Below are 15,359 nucleotides of genomic sequence, written 5' to 3'. Positions count from 1 at the left end.
ATGAAAAGACACAGAGTAGCTGAATGGATAAGAAAACATGACCAAAACATATGCTGCTTACAAGAGACCCACCTCAGAACAAAAGACCTACACAGACTGAAAGTGAAGGGTTGGAAAAAAATATTCCAAGCAAATGGACTGCAAACAAAAAAGCTGGCAGAGCAATACTTGTATCAGACAATATAGATTTCAAAACAAAGGCCATAAAAAGACACAGAGAAGGTCACTTCATAATACTCAAGGGGAGAATTCATCAAGAAGACACAAACATTGTAAACATATAGACCCACCATTGGCACACCCAAATATACAAGGAAAATCTTGGAGGACTTCAAGAAAGATATAGACAGCAACACACTTATAGTAGGGGATTTTAACACCCAACTATCAACAATGGACAGATATTCGAAGCAAACAATCCACAAGGATACCTTGACAGTGACCAACACCCTAGATCAAATGGACTTAACTGGTATATACAGAAACTTTCACACCAAAGAATCAAAATATACATTCCTTTCAAATGCACATACAACATTTTCAAAGACAGACCACATGATAGGACACAAAACAAGCCTCAACAAATTCAACAAAATTGAAATCATATCAAGCATTTTCTTGGACCATAATGGCTTGAAACTAAAAACTAGCCTAAAGGAAAAAACTCAAAAACAGTCAAACTCATGGACACTGAAGAGCATGCTATTAAACAATGAATGGGTTAAGAATGAGACCAACGAAGAAATCAAGAAGTTTCTGGAAACAAATGGAAATGAACACACAACAGCCCCAAACTTAAGGAACACGGTGAAGGCAGCACTGAGAGGGAAGTTCATAGCAATACAGGCCTACCCAAGAAAGAAAGAAAAACTCAAATAACCTAACCCTACAGCTACAAGAAATGGAGGAACAACAACAAACAAGCCCAGAGCAAGTAAAAGGAAGGAAGTAATCACGATCAGAGCAAAATTAAATGACATAGAGACTAAAATAACAATTCAAGGATCATTTCTTTGAAACAAAACTGACAAGCCTTTAAGCAAACTGATCCAGAAAAAAACAGAGAGGGACCACATGAATAAAATCAGAAACAAAAAGAGGAGAAATTATAGCCAACACCAAAGAAATACAAAAGATTGTAGAAATTACTATGAACAACTATATGCCATGAAATTTGAAAACCTGGGCAAAATGGACAAGTTTCTAGAAACATAAAATCTTCCATCTGAATCAGGCAGAAGAAGAAAGCCTGAATAGACTGATAACAGCTAGTGATACTGAAGCAGCGATCAAAATGCTCCCAACACTCAAAAGCCCTGGGCCTTTCACAGGAGAATTTTACAAAAGATTTAGGAAAGAGCTAATCCCTATCCTGCTCAAACCATTCCAAAAAATCCAACAAGAAGGAAGACTCCCGAACTCTTTTTATGAGGCCAGCATCTGCTGAATTCCAAAACCAGATAAAGACACAACAAAGAAAGAAAACTGTAAGCTAACATCGCTGATAATCATAGATGCTAAAATCCTCAACAAAATATTAGCAAACCACATCCAGGAATACATTTAAAAGATGATACACCTATGATCAAGTGAGATTCATCCCAGGGGTCCAAGGATGGTACAATATTTGCCAATCAATAAATGTAATACATCACATAAACAAAAGGTAAGACAAAAAAATCACACGATCACATCAATAGATGCAGAAAAGGCATTTTATTAGCTACAGCACCCATTTATGATAAAAACACTCAGCAAAGTGGGAGTAGAGGGAGCACACCTCACAATAATAAAGGCCAGATACAAGAAACCTACAGCCAACATCATACTCTATGGACAAAAACTAAAAGCCTTCCCACTAAGGTCAGGAACAAGACAAGGGTGTGTGCTTTCATGCCTTCTGTTCAACATAGTATTGGAAGTCTTGTCACAGCAATTAGACAAGAAAAATAAAAGGCATCTAAGTTGGAAAGGAGGAAATAAAACTGTCATTGTTTGAAAATGATGTGATAGTGTACCCAGAAAACTCTATAGACTCCACCAAAAAACCACTTCACCTAATAAGTGGATTTCACAAAATGGTGGGATACAGAGTCAATATTCAGAAGTCGAAGGCATTTTTGTATACCAACAATGAAATATCAGAAACAGGTATTAGGGAAAAGTCCTGTTTACTATAGCAACAAGAAAAATAAAAGTACCTAGAAATAAACTTAACCAAGGTGATAAAAGACCTGTATTCAGAAAACTACACAACCCTGAAGAAAGAAATTAAAGAAGCCACAGATAAGTGGAAGCATGTATCGTGTTCATGGAGTGGAAGAATTCACATCATCAAAATGGCCATACTACCCAAAGCATTTTATAGATTCAGTGCAATCTCTCTAAAATACCAATGACATATTTCACAGATATAGAAGAAATATTTCAAAAATTTATATGGAACAATAAACGACCCCGGATAGCCTCAGCAATTTTGAGAAAGAAGTACAAAGTAAGAGGGATCATGATACCTGATATCAAAGTATACTACAAGGCCACTGTAATCAAAATGGTCTGGTAGTGGTATAAGAACAGACACATAGATCAATGGAACAGAATAGAGAGCTCAGAAATAAACCCAAGTTTCTATGATCAATTAATATTTGATGAAGGTGGCTGGCACATGAAATGGAGTAAAAATACCCTCTTCAGTAAATGGTGTTGGCAGATCTGGACAGGTACATGCAAGAAATTAAACTAGGCCACCAACTTGTACCATACACAAAAAATAAATTCAAGGAGGTTAAAAGACTTAAATATAAGTCATGACACCATAAAATTCTTAGAGGAGAACATAGACAGGAAAATTTCTGATATCCCACACAGCGGTATTTTCACTGATATGTCCCTTGGGGCAAGGGACATAAAGGAAAGAATAAACAAATGGGGCTACATCAAATTAAAAAGCTTCTACATGTCTAAAGAAAACATCCGCAAAATAAAAAGGGAACCAACCACATAGGAAAATGTATTTGCCAATGATACCTTGGACAAGGATTTGATACCCAAATTATACAAAGAACTCACAGGACTCACACCAGGAAGACAAACAATTCAATTAAAAAGTGGGCAAAGGACCCGAGCAGATAATTCTCCAAGGAGGACATACAGAAGGCCCAGAGACGTATGAAAAGATGCTCAGCATCACTAGCCATCAGAGAGATGCAAATTAAAACCACAATGAGATACCACTGCAAACTGGTGAGAATGGCCATCATAAACAAATCAACAAACAACAAGTGCTGGCGAGGTTGTGGAGAAAAGGGAACCCTAGTACAGTGTGGGTGGGAATGCAGACTGGTGCAACCACTGTGGAATTCCTTAAAAGCCTAAAAATAGAACTGCCTTCTGATCCAGTGATTCCACTGCTGGGATTATACCCTAAGAATCCTGAAACACCAATTCAAAAGAGCCTATATACCCCTATGTTTATAGCAGCGTTATTTACAGTAGCCAAGTGCTAGAAACAACCTAAGTGCCCATCAGTAAATGATTGCATCAAAAAATTTACATTTACACAATGGAATACTATGCAGCAGAAAGAAAGAAGGAGCTCATACCCTTTATGATACCATGGATGGAACTGGAGAGCATTACGCTAAGTGAAGTAAGCAAGGCAGTGAAAGACAAATACCATACGATTTCACCTATAAGTGGAACCTGATAGATAAAACAAACAAATGAGCCAAAAGAAGCAGAGACATGGAAATAAAGAACAAACTGACCGGGACCCGAAGGGAGGGGGCAGGGATAATGAGGGAAAGATGGGGAATGTATACAAAGGGCCCATGGACAAGGACAATGGGAAGGGGATTGTTTTTGGGAGCAGGGGTTGGACAGGGCAGGGGAAAGCAATGGGGGGAAAATGGGGACAACTGTAACTGAACAAGAATTTAAAAATACAGTCTTTTTCTGGTAAATCTGATGCCTGGACTTGATCTGGGATGGTTTCTGTCAATTAGTTTCGTTCTGTTTAATGAATCATACTTTCCTATTTCTTTGTATGCTTTGTAATTTTTTGTTGAAATTTGGACATCCACTTATTATAATATGACGACTCTGGAAATAAAATTCGCCAGCTCCCCCAGGGTCTGCTGTTTTCCGGATTGTTGAATTTCTTCAGTGAACTTCCTGAACTAGTTTTGAAAGTAACTGTATTCCTTGTTGTGCACAGTCCCTGAAGTCTCTGTTGCTTAGCCGTGCTAAGCCAGTATTTTGACAGATTTCCTTGAACATTAAGAGCTAAACAAATAAAAACAGAATGCAAAAACAAACAAAAAGTACTCTCCTGGTCTTAGCAAACTGACTCTATGCAGGAGCACTCTAATGCTAATACCAGGGTTTGCAATGAGCCCAGGTATTAGCCTGAGATTAAAGCTTAGAATTTTTTCAGGTCTTTTTCTGAATATAAATATCCTGCCTTGGACATTTGCATGGCTTTATAAATTTCCCCAAACACATGGGGCTTTTCATGCTCTAGTTTGCCCAAGGATCTCTCCCCAGCTTTTCTTTCCTGGGCCTTACACGACCTATCGTATGTTTCAAAGGTAGTCTTCTGCCCTGGGTGTCTGCAGTTTGTTAGTCTGGCTAACAGAACTTCCACGCATTGCCTGCAGCCTCTCTAGCTGAGCTCTGAATCAGACGAACCAGAGATGTGGGCCCTGCATAAACCTTTCAGGTAGCCCCCAGACAGGTTATAATAAATGTATAAAACAATTTGTAAGGTCTGCTCTCCTTCTGGAACCAAGACTCACACTGAGAATGTAGGAAAATTTCAATGCTACTGCACCAGGAAGGGACTGCGGCCAGGGTAAGTAAAAACGCCATAAAGCTTCCCTTCGGCTTTGAAGTCATCTCTTTCTTGATTCAGTGTCACCTAATTACTGCAACCCTCTAAATGTTTTCCAGAGTTCTGGGAGTTCTGGTTCTGACAGTTTCTACTTGCTTTTCTGGGGGTTGGGGGACAGGGGAATGAGAGCTTGGAACTGCCTACTCTGCCATTTGCTGACCCCAAATCTTAAGTTTTGAAACCAAGTTTTAAGTGCTGGTGGCCAAAGATCCTAGTAAGGATTTAAAACATTGTATTTCTAGCAGATTTAGATACTTTTTTGTTACATACCATTGGAGTGCGATGTTTGACTTTGGTCTGGATAACGCCATCTTTTTCGAACTGCACCATATCATTAAGGGGGTCCCAGGGTCGAGTACTAGGAAAGTTAAAAAAACACCATTTGTTTAGTGACTAAACAAAACACTCAAGAACTTTTTCAAGGGTTCGATTAGATTTTCTTTGGTAATTATAAACAGAGCTATAAGATTAAGATTTGTCATATATAATATTCTGATCCTCAGCTTATTTTATAGGCTAACTACTATCATGAAGTCAAATTTATAATAAATAGGACATCAAGTTTAAATCTCACACTAATTTATATATATATTAGGATATATGTATATCCTAATACAAAACTGACTAACAATAAGCATTCCAGAAATAAAGGCAACAAACTAACAAACTATGCTGATAATTACTTACTCTGCAAACTTGTAATGCCATTCTCCCGTGAGCGGATCAAGTTCAAATAACTTGCAAGCCCACTCTTCATTTTTCGTTTTCCGATCTCTGGCAGATTGTCTTTGAGCTTCCTCTAAAATGCACTTCTCTTGAGTAGCTTCCGTTTGGTCTTTTACGTTTATGGCTCGAGTTACTCGCTGCCAGAGTCTAATACGTGTGCAGAAATAGTATAAAAAAGCAACAGAAAATCAAATATAAATTAAATAGGTTTAATTCTCCTTGAGAGAAAATGATACCAAAGTGAGTTTTTGTCTTTGACACAGCTTATACTGAAATGCTCACAAATGAGTGCAGATATAAAAATGTCATCCCTGAGTAGAGCGACAGAGTGGAGACTAATTCTTCTCTTGGCAAGAGAAATTTATTGCATGGGTTCTTAAACACACGGCAATGAGTAGAGCTGGCCCAAGATAACAGGAATGTAATAAAGGCTCAAGAATCTAAATTCTTAATAAGCTCCCCAGATAAGTTTTATACATACTATTTAAGATCCACTGGCATCAAAGATACAATATTGTAATGCCATGTTTCTCAATCTTGAATGTAGGAGTTATCAGGAACTGTTAAAATGAGAATCTCTGGGAGTAGGCCCAGTTGTTTTTTTAAAAATGTCTCCCAGGTGATTTTAATGTGCAGCCAGTGTTGAGGCCGCTGATTTAACAGAAAAGACTGAAGTAAAAATCCTTTCTCCTACTAAAGTTTAGTTTTATATCAGATAAACAAAAATGTAACATGTACAGTCCACTAATCTGGGAAGATAGCACATTGGGACTGAAAGAACAAAGGCAGACAGACGTGAGTTGAATCCTAGATCTGCCACTTCTTGGCTGGTGGACTTAAGTTTCTTATCCTAAGACTTGTTTTCCTTATCTTTACAATACGTTAAATTGGGTTCATATCTCTAAAGTTATTGTATATGTTGGCAAAGCTTTACTCTGAGTCAGGAGCATTATGTGGTTACAGCTGAAACAGAATTTCAGAACTGGTACATAATATTCTTTCATCTTTGACAACTCAATTTTGAGTGGAAGTACACAAACACTTGAATCCAACTGGAGAGAATGATAATGCATATGGCAGTCTGTAGTAAGGACTTGACTGCATAACGTATACAAAGTACCCAGCACAGTGTCTTTTCCACAGATGCCCCCTCCTCCTAACACAAAGAAATACAGTAAGAATAAAACTGGACAATGTGTATACAATATATTTGGTTCAAAAGCATTACAGAATTAGCAAAAATTTTATGACTTTAAGAGCAGAAAAATGGACTTAATTATTACCCAACTAATACAAGTCCTCCTGAAGCCTGCATGTCCACTGGCATTATTCATGTACTTTAGAATAACGAAACAAAAGTAGATTTCTGCGCCACATCTTTCAACTAGAGTTCTACATAACTTACCCAGGTCAGAAAACAGCTGCTAAATAAAACCCACGAATCATTAATTAGCCCCATAATTGTATTCAGATAAACTAGAAATTCTTTTTTTTTATTTTACTAGGCCCTGGCGCAGATAAGAGTAAAAAGGAAAAAGTTTTGACTTGGAGCTGCAAAAATGTAGCATGGTTTGTATTAAATTTATTTGACGTTCATATAAACTAAAACAGAATCCTGTCATATCTCACAAAAACTATTTTGCTGAAGTAAAATATGACTGAAGGCAGAGAAAAGTGATCACACTTTTGAGGGATTAAAAAAATACTCTATGTCATCATAAAATTGGCTGAAAAATGGTATACTTACTTCTCTGATTCAAATTCCCCCTGCTCTTCAAATTTTACAGTGTGCCTTATTAATCTCCGTTGCTTAATGTCTGGTGTAGGGTTCCAGAAAATCTCTGAATTATCAGTCTTTTTGTCATTAATAAAAACTTCACTATCCTGTATTTAAAGAAATTAAACATTAATGTAGAGAATTATCTTTATTTACAAGGGTGTTATATTGTTAATACTATAATAATAATACTACTTCCTGATATTTAATCCCACAGCTAAACACATTTAAAAAATATATATGTAACTAGTACTTTTCTAAAAGCCCAAATCTTTTGTCATTTTTAGAAAAACACTAAGATTAAATATGTAATACTAGAATTTTAAACTTTGACTGAATACATAGGAAGTTTGTGAGAGTTTGCAAGTTTTACTTAATACGCAAATTTCAAACAGTTATATGCAAAGCCTCCCAACCATGTCGGAACTGCCAAAGTGGACCGAAGTGCTTGCTGCAACTACCAGGAGATGCAGGTGACTTACACACACAACACACAAAGAAAAACATGGGAGCGCCTCGTTCAGCATTAAAAACTTGAGCACGACATCAATTTCATTTAAAAAGATTTTTATCTTTTGCCCTATGATATTCAGACATAAGTTAATTTAAAAAATTACAGACGGTATGTGACCTTTAGTTAAGTTTCTAGATCCAGTTTATTTTTCTTGTATTTCTTATCATTTTCTGCTTATTATAATGCATAAAATGCTACACCTAATTTCACAGTGAGAATGCTTCTAGGCATTAGCATGATGTGATACATTTTATTCATTTAAGCTTCTGTTAACAAAATTCCATAGTTCTGAATTTAGGTCAACAGAGAAATAAATAAAAGCCACTGCTCTCACATACCACTACAGCCTTCCCAGGTTCCTGATAAGGAACTATGACGCTAATTGGAACCACCCCTCCCTGCTCGGTGCCAGGCAGTATAATGCTGTACTAAAAGCACAGCCCTGGAGCCACAGTGCCTGGGCTGGAATTCTCACTCCATCACTTAATTTCAGCCAATTTTTAAAACTCTGAGTCCTCGGTAAAATGGGGACAATAACAGTACCCACCATAAGAGTTATTATATTAAATATTAAATGAGTTAATATGAGGGACATTTTTAAACAATACAGTATATAGTAAGTGATACATTAAATGTTAGCTGGTTTTGCTGATTTAAAGTTTTGGAAATGTAACACATTACCTACAACTAGATATTGTTGATAACAGAGCAAAAAATGTTTGTTAAGCTGCAAAATATAACCAGAGACATTGAAGTTAAGAACAATCTAACAATAGCCAGAGGGGCACGGGGAGGGGACAGTGGGGAGAAGGGTTTTCAGGAACTACTATAAAGGACACATGGACAAAACCAAAGGGGAGGGTGGAAGCAGGGGAGGAAGGTGGGTTGTCTAGGGTGGGGTAGAGAGGTGGGGAGAAAATGCAGACGACTGTAATTGAACACTAAAATAATATAAAACTTGAAAAAAAAAGTTTGTTAAGCTGAAGCTTATGTTAAATAGTGATGATTTTACCAATGGAATAAGTGAGTTTATAAAATGTGATGTTAATTTTTTCCCTAGAATACAATTTTTTTGTTAAGATAAAATATAAAAATACTTACCCAATGGCCTTCCAAAGTAGCTAAGACTTCTTTTCCCAGTTTAAGTTTCCCTGATATTTGATTGACACAGTCACTACTACCTAGAAATGGCTTTTAAAAGAGAAAATGCTAAATAAACATTTTGCTTTTAATTTACATTTAGATACAGTGTAGGAGAAAAAAAACAGAAAAAGTAACTGCATAGTAACAGTGCTGTTGAAGGCAGAAATGGTGAAATACTAACTCAAATTTTAGTTATAAATGTTTAGTAAAAAGAAATTTGAATTTGTTGTTATGGAAAAAATAGGTTTAAAAAACCAGACTCTGTGAAGCTCAAATACGCATATTAAAACAGATCACACTGATATGCCTGACTCGAGTCCTGCGCGCGCTCTCATGTGACTCAAGTGTGCTCTACCAACGCTGCGATATTCGGAGCGAAACTAACTCAGGAGACCTAGAGGATGTAACTAATCCACTAAAGAAAGAACACCCCTCCTTCAAAATAAAACAGTAAAATAATACTCGACCAAAAATCCCTGCAAAAAATAAAATCACAAGAATTACACTTTGAGTTACTATGTTGTAATATGGATGTTTCTCCTCAGTGACAAAATTTTGGTGCTCCAATCTAACCCTTAAATGTGTCATAAATTACTTAAGACCTCTTTAGTCATGATTTTCAAATATTATTATCACCATACAAAGATTTGCTAAGATGAAAAAAAATCAAACAAATGGTATTGCATCTAATAATAATGCTTAAAAGGTTCTTATTAGAGAAAAGTTGCTGATCAGCTGGATATCAACACGGGGGCTAACAATAAATATGAAATAGTTCATAGAAATATTTTTATCTGAACATAATATACTGTCTTATACCAACCACTGAACCGTGAAAGGTCTTAATATTTCCCTTTCACTCTAAGGCAGACAGGATTTTCCAAAGCTTGTCTCATGCGTATCCGCCCTTCCCCCCAGCCCACGTGCTCTTCCTCAATGATACCTTGCCACCCTCCACTGAGAAGTGGAGTCTACACTCCTTCCCCCTTGAAACTGTGTAGGTTTGTAACTGGTTAACTAATAGAGGATGGTGGAAGTGATACAATTTGACTTCTGAGGCAAGGTCATGGATGGTGATGCAGCTGTCACTTTGCTCACAAGGACACTTGCACTTGGAGCCCTGAGCTGGGGTAGTCAGTCTGATGCCTTGAAGCTGCCATGCTGTGAGGAAGCCAGGCTACGTGGAAAGGCCACGTCCACAGGTGTTCAGATTAGCAGTCCGGGTCTATTAGTTACCCCAGCCAGGCACCAGACATGTCTCTAAGTGACGAGACTTCAGGTGATTCCCAGCCTTAAGTGAAGAGTCACCTGTAGCCTGCAAGTCTTCCTCACTGAGGCCCCAGGCATTATGTAGCAGAGATGAGCCACTACCAGTATGTCCCGTCCAAATTCCTGACCCATAGAACCCCTAAGGATCAGAAAATGTTGTTTTCAAGCTGTGAGTTTTAGAGTAAACGGTTGGGCAGAAACAGGAACACAACTCCGTCTTCGTGTACACCGCTACAGCTCAAGCACTGAAAGATTTCTATCCATTTACTTCTTAGATCTCATGCCACCCATTTTATTAATTAAAATTTAAAAATAAAAAATGAGTTTTTATTGATTTGGATCTCCCAAGTTTACCCTTTCATGAATTCTGCATCCTTATATTTAGTCTTTAATTAGAAACTAAACTGTGTTCTTAGTTTAATATTTATAGAACGCCTCCTCTTTAATTAGGTGGTACCTTCTATCATTCTCTACTAACCTTTAGTTTAAATTCAAGTATTGCACTATATCCAGTTTTTTGACATGTAATATTGACTGTTCCACCAAGCTCCAGTGTCATTGTGCCATAAAGAATTCCTAAAGAAAAAAAAACAATTTTGATAAAAGGCTGAAGAGAGACACTGGCTGACAATAAGCAGAGCTTTAAAATCTAATTTCCTTCTAGGAGAAACTAATAATGCAAGGGTCTTCTACCCTTCTCAATAACAATCTATAATGTACATATAAAGTTAGTCCTGTAGAATTTAAATAGATAATAATTAATCCACATTATTTGCAGATTCTGTATCTGCAAACTTACATACTCAAATACAGGATCCGGCACAAAAAACACCCCCTTTTTATTACAAAATCTTTTACTACAAAATCATAAGCATGTAATTCTGTAACATAACAATACCACACTCAAGCACACCATATGACATTTTAGGTGAAATGTTCAAATTAAAACTATAAATTATCACACCCATATTATTACCCTGCCAACCAGACTCAGGCAGGTACTGCTGCCGGACCCTGTACATTAGTAATCCCCAAATCACCACCCGCAGCATTTTTGAAGTCATGGGCATGGGCAGACTGGCGAAATTGTGAGTTGTCCAATGTGCACATTCTCAGCTTAGGTTGAACAAGGCGATATTCTGCCTTGTTGTTTCATCTCTCAGATGGTAGTAGGTATCTTTTTTGCAGTATAATTAGTGCCATTTTTCACATTTTTGTTGGTAATTTTACTGTTTGAACTGTCTCCCTAATGTAGTACTGAAGTGCTGTCTAGTGTTCCTAAGCACAGAAGGCTGTGATGTACCTCACAGAGAAACTATGTGTTAAACCTCGGTTCTGATGTGAGTTATAGTGCTGTTGGCTGTTAGCTCAACAGTATGTTAATGAATCAATAGTATATATTAAGGCGTCTTTAGACATAAACAAGGCTACGGGTTGATTGGTTGATAAAAATGTGACACGAGGCACACCGGAAGTGTTTCTCCTAGGAGCAATGGTTCAGTACTCATTAATTCAGTGTTTGTGGTGACTTTATAGAACACAACTACTGCAAATAGCAAGAGTCAACTGTGTAAGACAAACAAATAAATCCCCCTAAATAGGTTCTGTGGCTAAATGCTGGGGAAATTCTGAGTTGGACAAAACAAAAATCATGTGCGTGTATCTGCTCCTGGAACAAGCTGTTAAGGCACTCTTAATATGCAAATGCACGATGTTCATTTCCAAGAGGGGAACAAACTCTGCAACACTTCTCACACTCATTCAGCTACGGAACTCTTATTATGTAAGACAATCTGTGACACTAGTGACTTGGGGAACAGATCTTAGAAAATACACAGGGTAGAAAATAATCATTATTTCCTATGCTCATTCACAAAGGGTTATAATTGCTTCTTTTTTCCATGGAATAAGAACAATACTATGAAAAAAAATTCCCCTGTTGCTGGTTGGATATGGTATTGGGTATCATTTTATTTATTTCCAATGACACAAAATTTGAAAATATATTTATCAATTCAATTAGTAATTTCAGATATTTCACTTCATGTTTATTTCAAGAACCACACATGAAGCTCTAAGAATTATCTAGCCTTTGGCCACAAGTTGGCCATTCTTGTACTTAGCACTAGGTTGGTTCATGGTACAGTAGATGGGAGTCGATAAGCCTAGAATTTAGTTTCAGCATTCTTATTAAATATCTGGTTTGGCCTTGGATAAGATTCTTAACCCTACCAGTTTTCTCATCTGTAAAATGAGGCCATATTAAGTAAGTTCTATGTTTCTATGAATCAGTTCCTAAAATGGAGGATAATTAGCTAAAAGAGTTTTTTTTAAGAAATGGGTTGGAAAGGAGGATACAGACAATGACCAACCTGAGCTGATGGCCTACAGCACAGTAGTGCAGATGGAGAACCTTGACTCTGCCACGTCCTAGCCGGGCAATGTCATGCCGAGTAACCTCTTTGTGCCCATTTTCATTGTCCGTAAATAGGGGTAATATAACCTGCTTTATCTGGGCTGCTAGAATGACTGAAATTATAAAGTACACAGACTAGCTGGGTGTCTGCACTGTTGAAAATTTATTTTAACACCTGTATGTGGAGGAAACATAATATGCTAAAGAAATTTCTAAATGAGGATGAGAAAAAATTTTAAGGGACTTGACAAACTGAAAAACAATAAATTAAAATTTTAAAAAGAGGTGGTATTGTAAGAAGATGAAAATCACTTTCAAGGATTCTGAAATAATGGGTAGTTTCATCAAATTTTTAAAACCTGCACTTAAGGCAAATGAAATTCCATTACTGTAATTAGTATGTGTCACATAAAGTCCACTGTACATTAATTCACCACAGAAATATTCAGCAGATGACAGCAATAGTATTAAGTATCTGTAAAACAAGGATGCTTTAAAACAAGACTGACTTCCCATCAGTCTCAAAACATAACAAATTACAGCTGTATCCATTTATTTAAAAAGAAGGTTTTAGGAGTATCTCACTCAAGAATGGAAAATATTTACCTTTACAATGAGCATATGGCATTGTCATTACATAATCTTCACCTCTATTCAAGAAAGTCAATCGTGCTTCTCCATCTAATATTGCAGACAGTGAGTTCCCTGAAATAAATGTTTGTTAAATTCCCCAAAATTAATTCAACCAATTCAAAAGAAATGAAATATATTTAGGACACCTACCAGATATCTATATGGTATGTCTTAAAAATAAAAATGTCTCAATCTCAATGTGCCCAAACATATATTTGTTATCTTATATCCAAAACATGTTTGATTCATATTTCCATTCTTATAAAATGAGTACTTTTAAAAGTATAGTTTTGTGCCCTGGCCGGGTGGCTCAATTGATTGGAGCATCATTCTGTACACCAAAAGGCTAAGGGTTTGATTTCCGGTCATGGTGCGGTCATACCTAGGTTGTGGGTTTGATCCCCGGTTGGGGCATGTACAGGAGGCAACAGGTAGATGTTTCTCTCTCACATTGATGTCTGTCTGTCTGTCTGTCTGTCTCTCTCCCTTCCTCTATCTCTAAAATCAATAAACATGTACTCAGGTGAGGATTAAAAAAAAGTATAGTAATATGCTCATTTATGTTATTCACATGAGGCTCTTACGAAAAATCCTGAACATTTAGGACATGCAATAACACACTATTTCACTGTATAGCTTAATTTGCCTATTTTTGAATAAAAACATTTTTTCTTCGTAAGTCACATTATTTAAGTCCCAAGCTTTTATGTACTTTTGACATAATAATGTTATAGATACTTTAGAAAAATAAAAATACACATAACCCATGAAAATAATAACAAAATTTCAGGGTATTTTCTTTTAGCTTTTCTCCCATATGTATTCCTCCCCTATCACCAATTTTATTGCAGTGTAACAAATTATATACAATAAGAGAGCCATTTTAAGTGTGCATTTTGATGGCTGTGACAATTGCATACAGTCATATAACTACAACCACAATCAAGATACAGAATTTTCCATGACCCCCAAAGATTTCCCCTTGCTCCTTGAGAGTCAATGCTTTCCTCCATCCCCAAGAAAACACTGGTCTGGTTTCTATCACTGTGGTTTTACCTATTCTATAGATGGCACCACAAAACACGTACTTTATTGTGCTTGACTTCTTTCAATTAGCAAAATGGCTTTTAGATTCATCCATGCTCTTATGCCAACATTTCAGGCTATTTTAACACTATCAAAAACTCTAGTGTAGCTCCCCAGCTATTTGAGTTTTCTTTAATTTCCTTCAGCAATGTTTTGTGGATTTCAGTGTGCAGGTCTCACATCTTTCATTAAATTTATTCCTAAATATTTTATTTTTCAGATACTATTTTAATCAAAGTTGTTTTTTAAATTTCATTCTGCAAGTGTTCATTTTGTACAATTGATTTTTGTATTCTGACCTTGTATTCTGCAACCTTACTAAATTTACTTAATAGTTTTAGTAGTTTTTGATATATTTTTATGAATTTTCTATGTAGTGCAGGTATGTATATGGCTTAACTTTTTCCTTTCTAATCTGTATGCTTCTTTTAAAAATTATTTATTTATTTATTTATCTATTTATTATCAGAGAGAGGAGAAGGGGTGGGGGAGAGGGAGAAAAACATTGATGTGAAGAAGAAACATTAATTGGTAGCCTCACATCTGTGCCCTGAGCAGGCAATGAACCAGCAACCCAGGCATGTGTCCCGACTGGGAACCCGACTGGGAACCCAACCGGCAACCTTTCACTTTGCTGGACAACACCCAACTAACTGAGCCACACCGGTCAAGGTTAACCTGTATGCTTTTGAACTTGCCTACCACACTGGCTAAAACTTCTAATACAATTTAATACAGAAGTAGTGAGAGTGAACATCCTTACCTTCCTCTTGATTTTAGGGAAAAATTATTCAATTACCACCTTAGGAGTATGAAGTTGGCTATATATTTTTCATAAGTCCTTTAATTTGGTCCTAATTTGTTGACAGATTTTATTGTGAATGGGTACTGAATTTTGTAAAAC

At 36.6% G+C, this 15,359-nt stretch overlaps 1 protein-coding gene across 15 annotated transcripts in view; it reads right to left on the bottom strand.

The window, feature by feature from the left end:
- OSBPL8 (oxysterol binding protein like 8) overlaps positions 1–15,359 on the bottom strand; it is a 179,621-nt gene that overhangs the window by 19,005 nt on the left and 145,257 nt on the right. For all 15 annotated transcript variants that reach the window (XM_024579717.3, XM_045187331.2, XM_024579716.3 and 12 more), the window contains 6 exons: positions 13,343–13,441; positions 10,799–10,896; positions 9,010–9,099; positions 7,365–7,501; positions 5,579–5,764; positions 5,162–5,249 (listed from right to left, as the gene is read on the bottom strand). In XM_024579717.3, the coding sequence (XP_024435485.2) occupies positions 5,162–5,249; positions 5,579–5,764; positions 7,365–7,501; positions 9,010–9,099; positions 10,799–10,896; positions 13,343–13,441 (698 nt within the window). The remainder of the gene's footprint in view (positions 1–5,161; positions 5,250–5,578; positions 5,765–7,364; positions 7,502–9,009; positions 9,100–10,798; positions 10,897–13,342; positions 13,442–15,359) is intronic.

The sequence above is a fragment of the Desmodus rotundus genome, chromosome 3 (assembly GCF_022682495.2).
Source record: "Desmodus rotundus isolate HL8 chromosome 3, HLdesRot8A.1, whole genome shotgun sequence".
NCBI classification, from domain to species: domain Eukaryota; kingdom Metazoa; phylum Chordata; class Mammalia; order Chiroptera; family Phyllostomidae; genus Desmodus; species Desmodus rotundus.
The sequence above is the reverse complement of the archived record's forward strand: the minus strand, read 5'-3'. Positions and strand labels throughout refer to the sequence as shown.